The following is a 14,421-nucleotide window of genomic DNA, read 5'->3' on the forward strand; positions in this document are numbered from 1 at the left end:
GGATCTGAGCATGAAGTGAATGGTATGGAATAAGGGGTGGATACTGTCCTGGGTTTAGCAGTAGCAGTCGATTTTTCTCCTTCTTGGTAGCTGGTGCAGCGCTGTGTTTTGACTTTCAGCGTGGGAACAGTGCTGATAACACCAATGTTTTGAGTTGTCACTAAGTAATGTTTACCCTGACTTGTGAGGCTCATGCTCTGCCAGGGAGGAGGGGAAGCCGGGAGGAAGCAGAGACAGGACACCTGATCCAGGCTAGCCAAAGAGGTATTCCATACCACAGCACGTCATGTCCCAGGGTGGGGTGGTAACTGGGAGTTACCCGAAAGGACACGGGGTCTTCTGGGTCAGACTCGTTTTTTGGCAGGTGGTATCGTATTCTCTTCCCTTGTTATTTTCTCTTATCATTGTTGTCATTGGTGGTAGCAGTGGTGATTTGTGTTGTACATCGGTTGCTGGACTGTTCTTGTCTCAACCCGTGGGAGTTGCATTCTTTCGATTCTCCTCCCCATCCCTCTGGCAGCGGGGAAAGGGACACAGTCCTCGACTGCTTCCAGCACAGCACCACTCACTGGGAGTGAGTGAACAAGCTGTCTGGCTGGGTTTAAACCACGAGAATGATGAATAAGAAGTTTCTTATACAATACAAAGTAGCCTCTTCCACGGTAATGACTCCCTCCAAATTCTAAACAGCCAAAGAATTTGGATAAATAACCAAACCAAAATCCAACAGCTCAAATTCTGAGGTTTGCCTATTATCAGCCTCAAGATAACATGCAAGCAGAATTAAAGAAGAGTAAAGTAATTCAAAGTGAGAGGCAAGATATCAGTCTGGTAAAAAAATAATACACTCCACTCAGAGTCCACATACGTTCCATTGATCTAGCATTTTGCTATTGGTATGTATGTGTCATTCAAATAAGACGCATTAATCACTGAAAAATACTTCCTGAAAATTAATTGTTTCTACTCACACTCTCAGATGCAGATCTTAGCAGGTGAGCTGCAACACCATGTGCAATAAGGTTTCCAAACTACTAGCAACTAGGAGCTGGTCCTGAATGCAGAACAAACACCTGAACAGAGCCTGATGCTCTACATGTGAAAGACAATAAGCAGTAAATGGGCCTGCATACCCGGGAGACTGGAAGCATGCTGCTCTGATATTACAGAAGCAGTACCCTGGAAGAGGATCAGCATCTTCTCTGACATGTCCATACATCCAGTGAGGCCTTCAAAGCTCCCACACCTGAAACATAGAAGTAGAGCTAATCTGCCCTCAAAGCCACTTGCCTGCTTCTGAACTGTCAGTGACAGGAACGAAAACAGAAATGCAATAAGATATGCTCTTCCAGGGCCCCATTTATTAAGTGAATACAAAAATAATATAATTTAAGTGCAGAGGCACAATAATCTGCTCCATGGCTAAAAGATATCTTGGGTTAGCAGTAAACGCAGTTCACAATGCCTTGTAAACAGACCTCTTTACAAGCAAGAGGCATACTGAAACATGACACACCTTGGATTAGAAGTTACCTGTTGCAGCAATACTCCCCACTTCTCATCTTGAGATTTCAGGGCACTTCACAAAACATTTTCAGAAGAGCCCATGTGAAACAAATGAAACACAAGCAACTTGCACTGTAAAAAGTTGAGAAAGTACCACAGCATGTTCCAAGCATGATGGCTTTTACCCCTTGTCAGGTTTGGTTTGCAATGAGAAATAACAGCCAAAGCTACTGTGCATTATGGAAGTTTTAAAAATGAATACTTCTTTTTAAAATTATTTTTACAGCAACCTGTGGCACAGCTGAATAAAAAATAACATTTTTCTTAATACAGTACATGGCATTTCTCCTCAATTGCACAAGTAAATTTGGAAGCGCTTTCAGTTTGTGTTATAGGCAAACAGGAAAGAAAAATAAGTCAGGCAGGCCTTCAGTCTCCTTTCCATCTCTCTGCCCACTGTTTTATCCCCACCCTTTCACATCTGAGAGTCCACATACATTCCATTGATCAGGTAATCCACCTGCGTGTAATCCTTCTTCTTGTAGCTCTCATAGGCCTGCATAAGGAAAAGAACTATAACAGTTATGAAAAACACCATACCAACTAAAAGCACTGCAAGAAGCAAACTTTTATCCACCAAGTACTGAGTCAGGGGCTCTGCTGCAATGAGAAGATACTCATTGTCTATGTCCTGAGTTTCTGCAAGGCCCGAAACTGTTGCTTTGGGTGCACCTGCTGGAACGATGGCTGTTGAAAAAATGTGAGCTGTTGACTCTATCCCATGCCCAGGCACAGTTTCTGCTATATGGGCAGTAATTAAAACTGTGGCACTTCTTGTAGAGCCCATATGAGAAGTCGATTTACTCAAGGATGTTGTGGCTATACGTGCTTCTGAATCTAGATTTGGCAATGTAACAGGGAGTGGATTCACAGAGTGAGAACTCTCCAAGGGTGTAATTTTCATGGCATGAGTGGAAGTAGTGGCAGATGTTCCTACAGCTGGTGGGATGGAGGTGGCCAGTGTTGTGGTCAGTGTCTTCAGGCCAGCTTCAGTAGTGGTGGGGCTACTAGAGCAGGGAGTGCTGGTGGTGGTGATGGCTGGATTAAACTGCTCTGTCTGACTCACTGGAGTACCTGAAGTGACAGTGAGAAGAGCAGAAGTGGGGGACAACCCTGAGACAGAGCTACTATTTCCTGATTTTTCAGTGGTGGCCACACGCTTGGTGACATGGCTGGATGTGGAAGCAGAGATGTTACCAGACGTGGGAAAAGAGGGAATGGATGACATAGCTGTAGAAAGATGACCAGAAACTTCACGGGCATTTGAGGCTTCAGCAGTTGTTTCATAAGCTGAAGTGAGGACAGTTGCATTTATAACATCTTTTGTTATGTCTGTGACAGCAGTGGTGGTTGCTATGGTGGTGGTAGCATTGCTTGCAATTGTTTCTCTTGCAGTTGTTGTTACGGCTGTGGCAGCAGTGTTAGTATTGCTTGCAATTGTTTCTGTTGCATTTGTTGTTACATTTCCACTGTCAGCCCCAAGAAAATCCCTCAGATGAATCTTGTGAGTTTGAACAGGTAAGGACAGGTTTTCCACATTGTTTTGGTCAACTTGTGCATTCAGCATCCTCCTCTTTTTCTGTGGATAGCTTTGGTGGTGAAACAGGATTCCTTCAAAAAGACAAAAACAATGAGTGTCGTAAGACTAAAACTCTCAAGATCAAATCTGACTTCAAACCCCAACATGCAAACCAGAACACATTCTGCAGCACATGTAGTACAACTGAAATAAATCAGTCCTAAAGTCAGCAATTTTTTTTTTTTTTTGGGGGGGGGGGGAAAGGGCAAGATGTTGTTTGTCATTTGTATTTGCCTCAGACCACTGGCATTTGCCCAACCAAGGAATTATCTCCACAAAAGGGGAGTAAGGAAGTGCAGAGTTGCAATGTAGAAGCACATTATCAACAGGAGTAGCGTTACAAGTGCCAGCTCCTGAGAAGAAGCTCTCACACTTTCAAAGTTACACAGCATCAACAAAGCCTTCATGCTTAGATTCATAATTTCCATCTCTCAAAACTGAGTGGAAATTTCCGCTTACACTTTCATACTTCAGAAGAATCTCCTTCACAATTAGTGACCTAGATTTATAGAGACCTAAATCCCATCAAAGACCTTTGCTTATCAAAGGTCTGTAGCTATACTGCAAAGAAAACTTTGCCAAGCCAAAAGAACCATGGACAAACTTCTTTTTTCTAAAAAAAAAAAAAAAAAAACCAAACCCAAACCAAAAACAAAACCACAACAACAAAACCAACCAACCAACCAAAAATCAACAAAAAACTTGGGTACAGCAAACTCTTGAAACATACTGTAGAAAATTGATTCCCCAGTTTCCAACAAGCTCCATTTTGTTGTTGTGTCACTTAATTAAAATTGAAGACCCTGGCACTGTAAAGTCACCATGAGCAATTGCTACTAAGGCTGCTCCCATTATAGAAACAGCCTGCTGCCTCTGGCGCAAAATCCTGCAATCTCTGGAAAAGCAATGCCAAAGCATTTTTCCTTTCTCTTAAAAAAATGTAAATACATCTGTTATGCCTTTATGTTCCAAAGGAGGGTGCGTGGAGTGCAAACAGCTTGAATGAATGATGTGCTCAATATGGTGACAAACTGTTACTCAAAGACAGATCATGTACCTGTAAGTGCCAGAGTCCTCACAAGGCTGAAGAAACAGTTTTTCCAGTGGACTAAGTTCACCTACAGAATCGTCCTGCAAGGCATCTCGCAACCCATTTCTCTCTGCGAAAAGCCAGTCAATGTGTAAACACAGGCATTTAAAGCAAAAGGACAAGGATCCTGGATTTAGCAGGAGCCTGAAGCATGGAATTACCTCCAAGCAGATCTTTGATGTCTCGTTCCCCAGCATTGTGGCACACACTCAGCTGGTGACAGCGGAAGAGGATGCAATAATTTTGGTAGGGCACAAACCAATTACAGTGATGGTTACCTGAAAACAACAGAGAAAATAAAGTCATGTTATCACAGAATGGTTTGGGTTGGAAAGGACCTTAAGATCGAGTTCCAACCCCTCTGCCATGGGCAGGGACACCTCCCACTAGATCAGGTTGTCCAAGGCTCTGTCCAACCTGGCCTTGAACACTGCCAGTTAAAGAATCTAACCAGTTGGGTCACTACACACTGTATACTGAATGCACTGCTTCAGGTCTGTAATTAAAGAATTAAAAACAAAACTAAACCCCAACCACAATAGCTGGAAGGTCAGGCCTTAAGGGATCCTAACAGCCTTAGTGAAAACAACTGGAAGATTAGTTCAATCAATATAGCTGCTGCAGCCTACCTACCTGCTTGTCTTTTGGTATCAACATCTCCTAACAACAGCAATTTACTCACCCAGACAATGACAAAGAGAGTGCTGTACAGTTTGGACCCATCTAAATGCTAGCATTAATCCACATGTCTGAATAGGGGGGTAGGGTGAGGGGAAGTGAGCTGTAACTGAGAAGCCACTCATCACCCATGGGAGAGGGCTCTCATCTCAGTGCTTGGAGTTCCACAGAAATTTACTCTTCATTTGCTGAACCAATTACATTTCAAGAAATTAAAACCCACTCCTCAGAAATGAAAGCACATTTGGATGTGCCCCAATTCCAAATCCCACCTCCTGTCCCTCACCTGACAAGCCACACTAGTGGAGAAATGCAGGCCATCTACTACTGTAAATCATGCCATTTCCCATTTCTTGGGAAGGGGAAAACAAAAAGCCACCAGCCTCTCTTGCACTGGCTACTTGTCTAAGTCAGTCAGTTCAGAAAGATCAAGAGACAAATGTGGTCAGCATCATTAAAACACCCTGGTTTCTGATGCCTTCAGGATGGTATCCAGCTGCTCATGACTTCCCTGTTGCTCCCCAGGAGAACCAGAGACCTCTACTGAGCTGTACTGATTAATACTCTCTCATGCAACTCCAGACTGAAGCTCCAGCCGACATGTACACTGCAAGACACATGCCACCCAGTGGCTCCTTTTTGCTTACTTCTAATTAGGAGACAGAAGGAAAAAAAAAAAAAAGAATAAAAATGTGGAAGGACAACAAATGTTCTTCAGAGCTATTCTGAAAGGAAACTATGTAGGCAGATGCCAAGGTTTTCCCTAAAACTGGTTTACTTCATGCTTAAGCCTGCTGCTACTGGAAAGAAACTGCAGATACACATAGGCAAACAGAAGCCAGGTAAGCAGCTGCACTGTGGAATTAGTGAGCAGGAATATTTGCTCTTGCAGCCATGTCATATTTTTCCTTTATTTTTCCCAGAGTATGCAGGATAGCCCAAAAGTATGTTCTCAGAGCTAGATTGCTCAGATGACCAGGATTTTCCCCTTCAGCTCTGGACTGGCTGCCATAGAAGAAACTTGAGAGAGCTCTGAATATGGCTGAGGATGCAAATGCAAGAGCATGGTCTTACCTTCCAACACAAGTTCACCACATTCATGAAGCACCTGGGAATCCTGGATTGCCAGATCTTTGCTAAGATGCTTGCCCTAGCAGTATCTGGAGACTTGAACCCATTGCATTAGACAACAAATGGAGGTTAAATCTACTACCCATGTTGTCAGCCCTAGGGAGTTTTGCTGCTTTTATTAGCATGCAATTGAAGTGTCAAACTGTTTCATGATACTGATACAATCACAGAATGGTTAGGGTTCTGTTTTGTGATATGTTAGTTTGCTAACTACGTACCCTGGCTGATGCTGTGGGTGCTTGAAGGCAATGCTGGAATAGCTAGACCAGCAAACATTCCCTTTTCTGCAGAGCATATCTGAGACGTGAATATACTAGCAAAAGTTCTTCTTGTGACAGTTACACTACTCCAAGTTAGTGATGTGATTTGTACCCTTGCTGTCATAACATCTGCAGAATAGAGCCTAACCAGCCAGGAATGTTATTTTTCCACTTCTCCAAGCAACGTAGCTGTGAGACGCCTCCCCATGCAACCTTGGCCTGTAAGTTAACACTACACTACCTTAAAAAATAACAACCACTGCTCCTTTACTGACAGTTACATAGGTATAACTATTCTGACACCTAAGCCTCAGGCCTCACATTTGTAATGAAAGAAAGCACAAAAATAAATAGGGGAAGGTGGGAATGGAGAACAAGAGCAGTAATGCTGATCTTAAAACCTGAAGTTGTTTTTTGGTTTGTTTTTTTTTTTCTTAAAGACATTTCAGGTCCTTCTTTCTATGCACATGGCTAATACACTGATATGAAGAGCTTGCATATTTTCCATTTCCCTTGACACCAGGCAGTGCAGCAGATGGGCCATCAAGTAACAACTAGCAATAAACTGCTTCAGTGGGTTTAATACAGAACATAAAACCTTGGTTTAGTTTTGTGTCCATCCTGAGGGTGGAAAGGGTCACCTAATTCCAGAGGGTCCACCCCTTCTGCCCAATAAAGGCAACACTCAACTGGACTTGCTCTGTACAAAACAGAGCAGGAGAGAACAAGGTGAAGGGCATAAAAAAAAACGTGGTTGAAGTCAGTCACAGGATGAAGCATGCACTCAGATCATCTCCCAGCCCTGACCATGGACTAAATTCCTCACATCCCCAGGATGAGGCAGCTGATAGCAACTTTTCTACCCTTATCAAAATATCAGGAAGTTAAAATTACATGGGCAGTGTTTAGAGATTCTCAGGTGGAACAGACAAACATGCAGTGCTACATACCCTAAGTGTCAGCAAAGTCGGTGTGAATGTGTCATCTTTCTATGGTTTACCACCTTAAAAAGCAGGAGTTTTCACAGCTCTGGTGCCTGGGAGACAAACCCACTCATCTTTTACCTCCTAAATAAAACAGTTTACAAAGGTGCTTTCTTTCCACCACGAAGGGAAGTCTCATGTTTAAAATAAAGGTTTGAAACCACTGGGCTTTAGAAAAAGGCATCTTTATGATATTCCTATCAATCCGATTGTCAGACATTCATCCACCTGAATCAAGGTCTCATCTTCACCACATTATCACCAATTGTTTGTAGGTGCCACAAGCTTTCAAGTGTGGCTAGATAAGATCAGGGCCTTCATAAGGACAATTCTGAAAAACTCATTTAGAAGTTTAATGCTTTTTAAAGACACCAGAAGAAGAAAGCAGAAGGCTCTCATTCTGCAAAACTTGTTTAACCCTTCATTGCAGGATACGATTGGTTTCTTCTGAGGTAGAAAAACCACACATAAATACCAGTGAGCACAGACTACTCATCCCAGTGCAGCCATCTACAAGAGCACTGTTCACTTGCAAACATCTGGCAGCATGGAAAAATCATTTTCAAGTCAAGTGACCTAACACTGTTTGCAAGCTGCCAGTGCTCACCAAGAACACATGCATGCTGTTTCTTACAGAAGGTAGAAGGGCCCTGGGAAATGGTTGTTCTGGATTCAGTTTAATCAGTTATTTAGCACCACTGGACTGCACAGAGCCGCCGTAACTGTAAATGCCTGTAAACAACTGAAATTAAGAATGACAGTTGTCAGGGAAGCAGAGGAGACCTTTAAGGAACAGAAAACACAGCTGAAATTTCAGCTAAGGGACAAGACCTTCACCTGAAGCACCCAGGCTTTGACAAGCCTGCCTGCACTCCTTTTCAGTTGTAAGCATGTTTATTCGCACTACATGGACTCCTCTCCCTTTCAGGACAGAAAACCTGTGCTCGCATATACAGAAAGAGATCAGCAGGAAGAATACAACGGCAGTCCACATCTTCAGGGTTGGCCTTTGTACTGGGTTCAGCAGTAGCAGTCATGTTTTGTTTTTTTTTTTCCTTTGTGCTAGCTGGTGCAGTGCTGTGTTTTGACTTCCAGCCTGAGAACAGTGTTGGTGAAGTCAATGTTTTCAGTTGTTGCTAAGTGATGTTTACCCTGACCAAGGACTTTGTGAGGCTCATGCTCTGCCAGGGAGGAGGGGAAGCCGGGAGGAAGCAGAGATGGGGCGCCTGACTCGGGCTAGCCAGGGAGGTATTCCATACCACAGCACGTCATGGCCGGGGTGGGGGGTGACTGGGAGTTACCCGGAAGGACACGGGCTTCCGGGTGGAACTCATCTTCCCTGCCGGTGGTATCGTATTCTCTTCCCTTGTTATTTTCCCTTATCATTGTTGTAGTTGATAGTAGCGGTGGTGATTTGTGTACATTGGTTGCTGGACTGTTCTTGTCTCAACCCGTGGGAGTTGCACTCTTTCGATCCTCCTCCCCGTTCCTCCGGGAGTGGGGGAGAACCCCGGTGGGGGGGGGGACACGGACCTCGATTGTTGTCAGCTCGGCACCACTCACTGGGAGTGAGTGAACAAGTTACCTGACTGGGTTTAAACCACGACAGCCTTGCAGAGAGGCTTCTTTTCCCAGGAGCAGCTCTTTCTTATCTCGCTTTCAATCCACTGCAGTATTCCTATTAAAAAGAAGAAAACAAATCAATTTATATCAAGCAATTTTTATATTAAATACACTCCTATCAGCAGGAATGGGAAAAAAATATATACAAAATGAAAGCAAGTATCATTACACACAACATACAGGCAAGGATGCAGAAGCAGGAAGAAAAAACCATTCCCGAATTCACAGACAGGCACTTTCTTCAAAAAGGCTACTTTGGTCTTCTTCCCTCAAGCCCCAACAGAGAACAGTTCAAGTCAAAAGCCATGTATAAATGGCAAAAATCAAACCCCACAGGTGTAGGGCAGCACAGAGATGATGCTTTTTGACACGTTCTGGGACCCATAATATTGTTCCCAGGCTCAGCAGAAGGGTTTGCACCAGCTAAAGCACACTGTTAGTATGGGAACTATAGTCGTGGCTCTACCCTTACACTAAGTCAGTTGAAATCAAGCATCAACCTTAGTTGATTCCCGCTCATTGCAAAAAAAAAAAAAAAAACCTAAAAGAAACTTTGACTGAAAACAAGCAAAAGCCAATATTTCAGGTCTTCCGAAACATTACACACACATGATCTGTTGCTGAGGAAGATTCACACCCACAGTAAGGCTTCCCCACATAAAACAATGAATAGGCTATGTCTTTTCTTCGTTACCAATGCACACATGAAACACTGTCCCTGTGGATGGGCCCTCACCCTTCAAGTCGCTGGAGCAGCTTCCATTGACTTCAGAGCCCATCATCAGCCTCTACCTGAATTTACCCTGTTTCCAAGACTTATAAAACTGTATATGAGTTCAGCCTGAACAAGACCAACTGTAAGTCTCTTCCTTAAGCAGTTTTAAGGTGAACTTTCCTCCTCATCACTGTAGCAAGCTTTGGTCTTCATCCTGCAGTTCTGAGGAGAAATCTCATAGCCTTCAAAGAGAAGATTGCTGAGATTCAACTCCCCGTGACATCTGAGAGATGTATGTGATGACTGCAGTTGAAGATGCAAAGACAGTTCACAACACAGAACGAACAGCATGTGTGAACGATATAAATAGCATAGTGAAAAAAATCCAACAGTCATCAGTAAGACCCTGATCTAGCCATCCATGCAAGAAGTTTCACCCTGAGCTCTCAACTCCAGTCCCAATCATGCCTGTGAATTTAAGAATCTGAGTAAGAGCCTTTTTTTTATCTCCAAGAAAGCCCAAGATAATGCTTACTAGCCTTGACTCCCATATTACAACATTCGGATGCTTCGTACCATGAAACTTCTGTTTTGAAATTTTCCTCTACTCTACATCCTAAAGCCCCAAACAGGGTAACAGAGTTTTAGCTTCAAAACCACCCTGCCTGAAAAAGGGTGAAATATAAACAGCAACCCCAAGCTTTGCAGAAGACACAACGTGCAGGTCCACCTTAGACTACCAAGGAGTCAAAGATGGGGACAAAACTTTATACTAAAATGCAGTGCCTCAAATTCAGCATCCCTATTTGCCCTACAAATTCCTAAAGGAACTTAAAGCCTCCTGCCTGCCTTTTTATTTAGGCTAGTAAAAGGAGTTACTTTGGCTGTTGGAAATAGATGGAATATTTGTACATCTGCTTCCCCAGAGAGCCGGGGAGCCTGAAAGGACGAGACTGTAAGGTACCTGGGTACTTGCACCGCTGACCTTAGCTTATGCAGTCCTCTGTGGCTTTCTCCCTGCAATAAACGTGCACAGCATCATGCTCGTTTGTGTGAGCAGCTTTCTCTCTGCAACCAAAAGTTCACGTCTGCGTCATCCCACCTTGCAGCTGAAAACATTTCTAAGTCTGATCTGACAATGTAAGGCTTGTAAGGGAAAGGCAGCTCACCAGCCCCATCTAGTCCTGCGTACCAGACTGTGCCTGGTGTCCAGCCAGCACAAGCTTTGCTGAGGGCTCTCTCCCACTTCACACTGTGCACACACAGCTCAGACTGACTTTGCTCATTCCCTCTCATCACTTGCTCTTCCAAATGCACCTTAGAGAGGAGATAACCTGTGTAATACATAACCGCAGCCCCCGCAGCACAGTACCCAAGAATGAGCTACACAGGAAATCAACCCCATGTTTTCAGCATCATGCTGGTAATATGAATTTGTATTATTCAGGCAAGGTAACTTCAACACTTTTCCCACTGTTCTGAATTACAAGGCACTTCCACAAGTTTACCTTAGCCTTCAGCACACTCTTGCTGTCACTGTTAGCATAAACTGTAGCTTAATCATTGAAAACTCCTGTTGACAAGACTGTGAGCAGGAGGGAAAGCAAGAGAAGATGTGAAATACTCTGCCCACAAGAGATTTTCTTAGAGCAGACAGATCCTTAGTGATCCCATTTGAAGGTGAGATGGGATCTACAGACAGCCTGAACTGCGTTCCTGGGTGACCTGGGAGTACACCAAGTTTGGGACCACTGCTGAAAGTAGATTTTCTGCATGATCTTTGTGACCAGAGAAGCATCATACATGAACACCATTTTTGCAAGCCCTATTGAAGTGCAACTGCTGGGTCTTTGAACTGCATCTGCAGGTAAAATCAGAATAAATCAGGCATATGGACACGAATCCTGTCCTAAATAACCCAGAAGAGGAACAGATTGACTGTGTTTTGAGAAAAGAGAAGGCTAATTAGAGCAAAGGGTGTTTGGAAATTTAGCTTAAAAGGGAAAAATAAATTGTCCTGCACATAGTTGGTCTTCTGCCAGTTTGTGCACTGTGATATTTTCTCTCTCATTGCAAAAGCACAGATCCGTGTTTCATTAATAAATGAACTTTATTCTCAAGAAGAGTCCTGTTGTGCGGGAAGGTGTTTAAATGATTTTTGGTTTAGACATGTGTCCTGGGTTCAGCAGTAGCAGTCATGTTTTTCCTTGGTGGTAGCTGGTGCAGCGCTGTGTTTTGACTTCCAGCCTGAGAACAGTGTTGGTGAAGCCGATGTTTTCAGTTGTTGCTAAGTGATGTTTACCCTGACCAAGGACTTTGTGAGGCTCATGCTCTGCCAGGGAGGAGGGGAAGCTGTGAGGAAGCAGAGATGGGGCGCCTGACCCGGGCTAGCCAGGGAGGTATTCCATACCACAGCACGTCATGGCCGGGGTGGGGGGTGACTGGGAGTTACCCGGAAGGACACGGGCTTCCGGGTGGAACTCGTCTTCCCTGCCGGTGGTATCGTATTCTCTTCCCTTGTTATTTTCCCTTATCATTGTTGTAGTTGATAGTAGCGGTGGTGATTTGTGTTGTACATTGGTTGCTGGACTGTTCTTGTCTCAACCCGTGGGAGTTGCACTCTTTCGATCCTCCTCCCTGTTCCTCCGGGGGGAGGGACGGACCTCGGTTGTTGTCAGCTCGGCACCACTCACTGGGAGTGAGTGAACAAGTTACCTGACTGGGTTTAAACCACGACAACATGGTTACATGCATTACAGTCAGAGACCCTAGTGCAAACAGGATCCTAAGAAGGAGAAAATTGACTGCTACTGCTGAACCCAGGACGCCGCCACAGGTATAACCTGCTGCTGCGCTGGGGAGAACGTCAAGGGGAGAACGCTGCCACTCCTCTGAGAGGCCTGCGGCACAGTTTTCCTTGTGCTTTCTGTGTCCTCTTTCTGTCTCTCCCCTCTTTTTCCCTCAGGTACAAGTTTGTCATCTGCTGTCAGCTTTGCACCCTGCAAACACAGCTCTGTGCACGAAGACCACTTTCAGTGGCCGTAGGTCAGCATTCTTGTGAGGCGATCTTGCAGGTCCATGAACTGCCTCATTGCCTCAGCTTGGGCATCCGGATCCTGTGCCAGATGCTGGAAGAGGTTGAATGGCTCGGCTCTTTGCAAGGCTGGGGGCAAGATGATCTCCTCAGGAATCTTCTCATTCCCAAAGAAGAAGTGGTCAAGGCGTTTCTCCTCCAAGCAGTGGCACAGGTACCGCATGATGTCATCCAGCCTTAGCAGGAAACGTGTCTTGTGCCAGCCTGACAGGGGTGTGGTGTTCAGGAGGTGCATCACCACTGTCTTCAAGGTACAGCTGGAAAAGCCTGTGCCCACCAGAGTGCGGGCGCAGAGCTGCAGGCATCTGAGGTGGAAGCTGCCATCTGGGGCCCGCCTGGTCGTCAGCTCAAAGAACTTTGCCTCTGCCACAGCACAGCTCAATGTCCAGGTTGTGCTTGGGGTGAAGATAGCCTCACTAGCCTGGCTGCTCAGGAAGATGTCCGAGTCGCCTTGCTGCACGCCCAACATAATTTCAATGATGGCTTCCTTCTCTGCTCTTGCTATCTTGAATTTGCAGGAGCGGCTGTAGGGCAGCATAGTTAAAAGCCACTGGTGTGAATGAGGCAGAAGCACCCAGCATGCTTTCACCAGCTCATGAAGCCTGCAAGCTGTTTTCTCCACATCTAGGTAGGAGCCGGTGCAGAGGGTCTGTAGGAGGCTGCGGCCCTGATACATTCTCAGCTCCTCATTGTCGTGGTGGAGGAAGCACAGCATGCCCCCCTCCAGCTGCTCTGCCAGGCATGTACACTGCAGCTCCACGCGGATGCGGAAGTTCCTCTCTGGCACCTGCCCCGGACTGCAGAGCTCCGGGAGAAAGGCGTGGCCAGACGGGGGGCCCAGGGGCACAAGCACTTGATAGACGATGTTTTCTTCATCGGGACTCCAGCCTTCATGTGCGCTGCCTATGCCAAAGCATGGTTCCAGCACTGGGAAGGAGCTGTCTGACAAGACTTGTCTGGCAGCAAGGATAAAAGCATTCACAAGGCTCCTCACAGATTCAGACACTGTGAACAGGTTCTGATTAGGCCATTGTATGTGCTCCTCAAAATGCCTTGTCAGGTCCTTTGTGTATTCACTTTCTTCCTCTTCATTCTGCTCTTCCCGCTCTTCCTCTTCTCTACTGCTGCTGCTGGAGCTGTCCTCTTCACTGCTGCTGCCCTCCTCATGGCTCCTCCTGAGGCACCAGCAGAGCCAAAGAATCAGGAGGAGCAGCATGCCAGCAATCGCCCAGAATTGCCAGTGCTGCAAGGCAGCAAAGAGCAGGCCTCTCCAGGCCACGGGAGTTTGCTCCTTGCTCCTCTGCTCCTGGCTCTTCTGCTCCAGCTCCTGCAGCAGCCGAGTCGTGTCCCGGCTCAGCTGCTTGGTACGGTGCTCCATGCGGCCACGTGTGGCTTCATCCATCTCATCACTGACGACATGCACATTCAGGATGAGCTGTTGCAGAACCCAGAGTGAGCGGTTTGTGACAGCCATGGCCTGCAGAAGAGAGAAAGAATTCAGTGTGGCTGGGAGGGAGGGAAGGAGGAAGGGAGCTGGTGGCGGGGGGAGTGGATGCAGGAGCCGCAGGGAGCTGGGGACAGGCAGGAGAGGGAACGAGGCAGCTGGGAGGCAGCAAGGGCTGCACCCAGGCCCGGTGCCAGCAGCAGCGTGCCCTGCCCAAGGCGCTCGCAGCCAGGGCCTCGATGCAGGGTGAGCACCCAC

At 45.8% G+C, this 14,421-nt stretch overlaps 2 protein-coding genes across 2 annotated transcripts; both read right to left on the reverse strand.

Moving 5' to 3' along the window:
• Positions 1-1,334: 1,334 nt before the first annotated feature.
• Positions 1,335-8,291, reverse strand: LOC133263612 (uncharacterized protein C11orf24-like). Its single transcript, XM_061443453.1, has 3 exons — positions 8,125-8,291; positions 4,397-4,513; positions 1,335-3,177 (listed from the first exon to the last, which is right to left on the reverse strand). Exons 1-3 carry the CDS (start codon positions 8,279-8,281, stop codon positions 1,982-1,984), a joined length of 1,470 nt encoding a protein of 489 aa, XP_061299437.1. The 5' UTR covers positions 8,282-8,291; the 3' UTR covers positions 1,335-1,981.
• Positions 8,292-12,657: 4,366 nt separating this feature from the next.
• Positions 12,658-14,193, reverse strand: LOC133263615 (inositol 1,4,5-trisphosphate receptor-interacting protein-like 1). The gene has a single exon (XM_061443457.1). It carries the CDS (start codon positions 14,191-14,193, stop codon positions 12,658-12,660), a length of 1,536 nt encoding a protein of 511 aa, XP_061299441.1.
• Between the last annotated feature and the right edge of the window lie 228 nt (positions 14,194-14,421).

Source organism: Pezoporus flaviventris, unplaced genomic scaffold (assembly GCF_033815535.1).
Source record: "Pezoporus flaviventris isolate CSIRO_AGI_PZ_B2104156 unplaced genomic scaffold, CSIRO_AGI_Pfla_v1 ptg000373l, whole genome shotgun sequence".
NCBI lineage: Eukaryota > Metazoa > Chordata > Aves > Psittaciformes > Psittacidae > Pezoporus > Pezoporus flaviventris.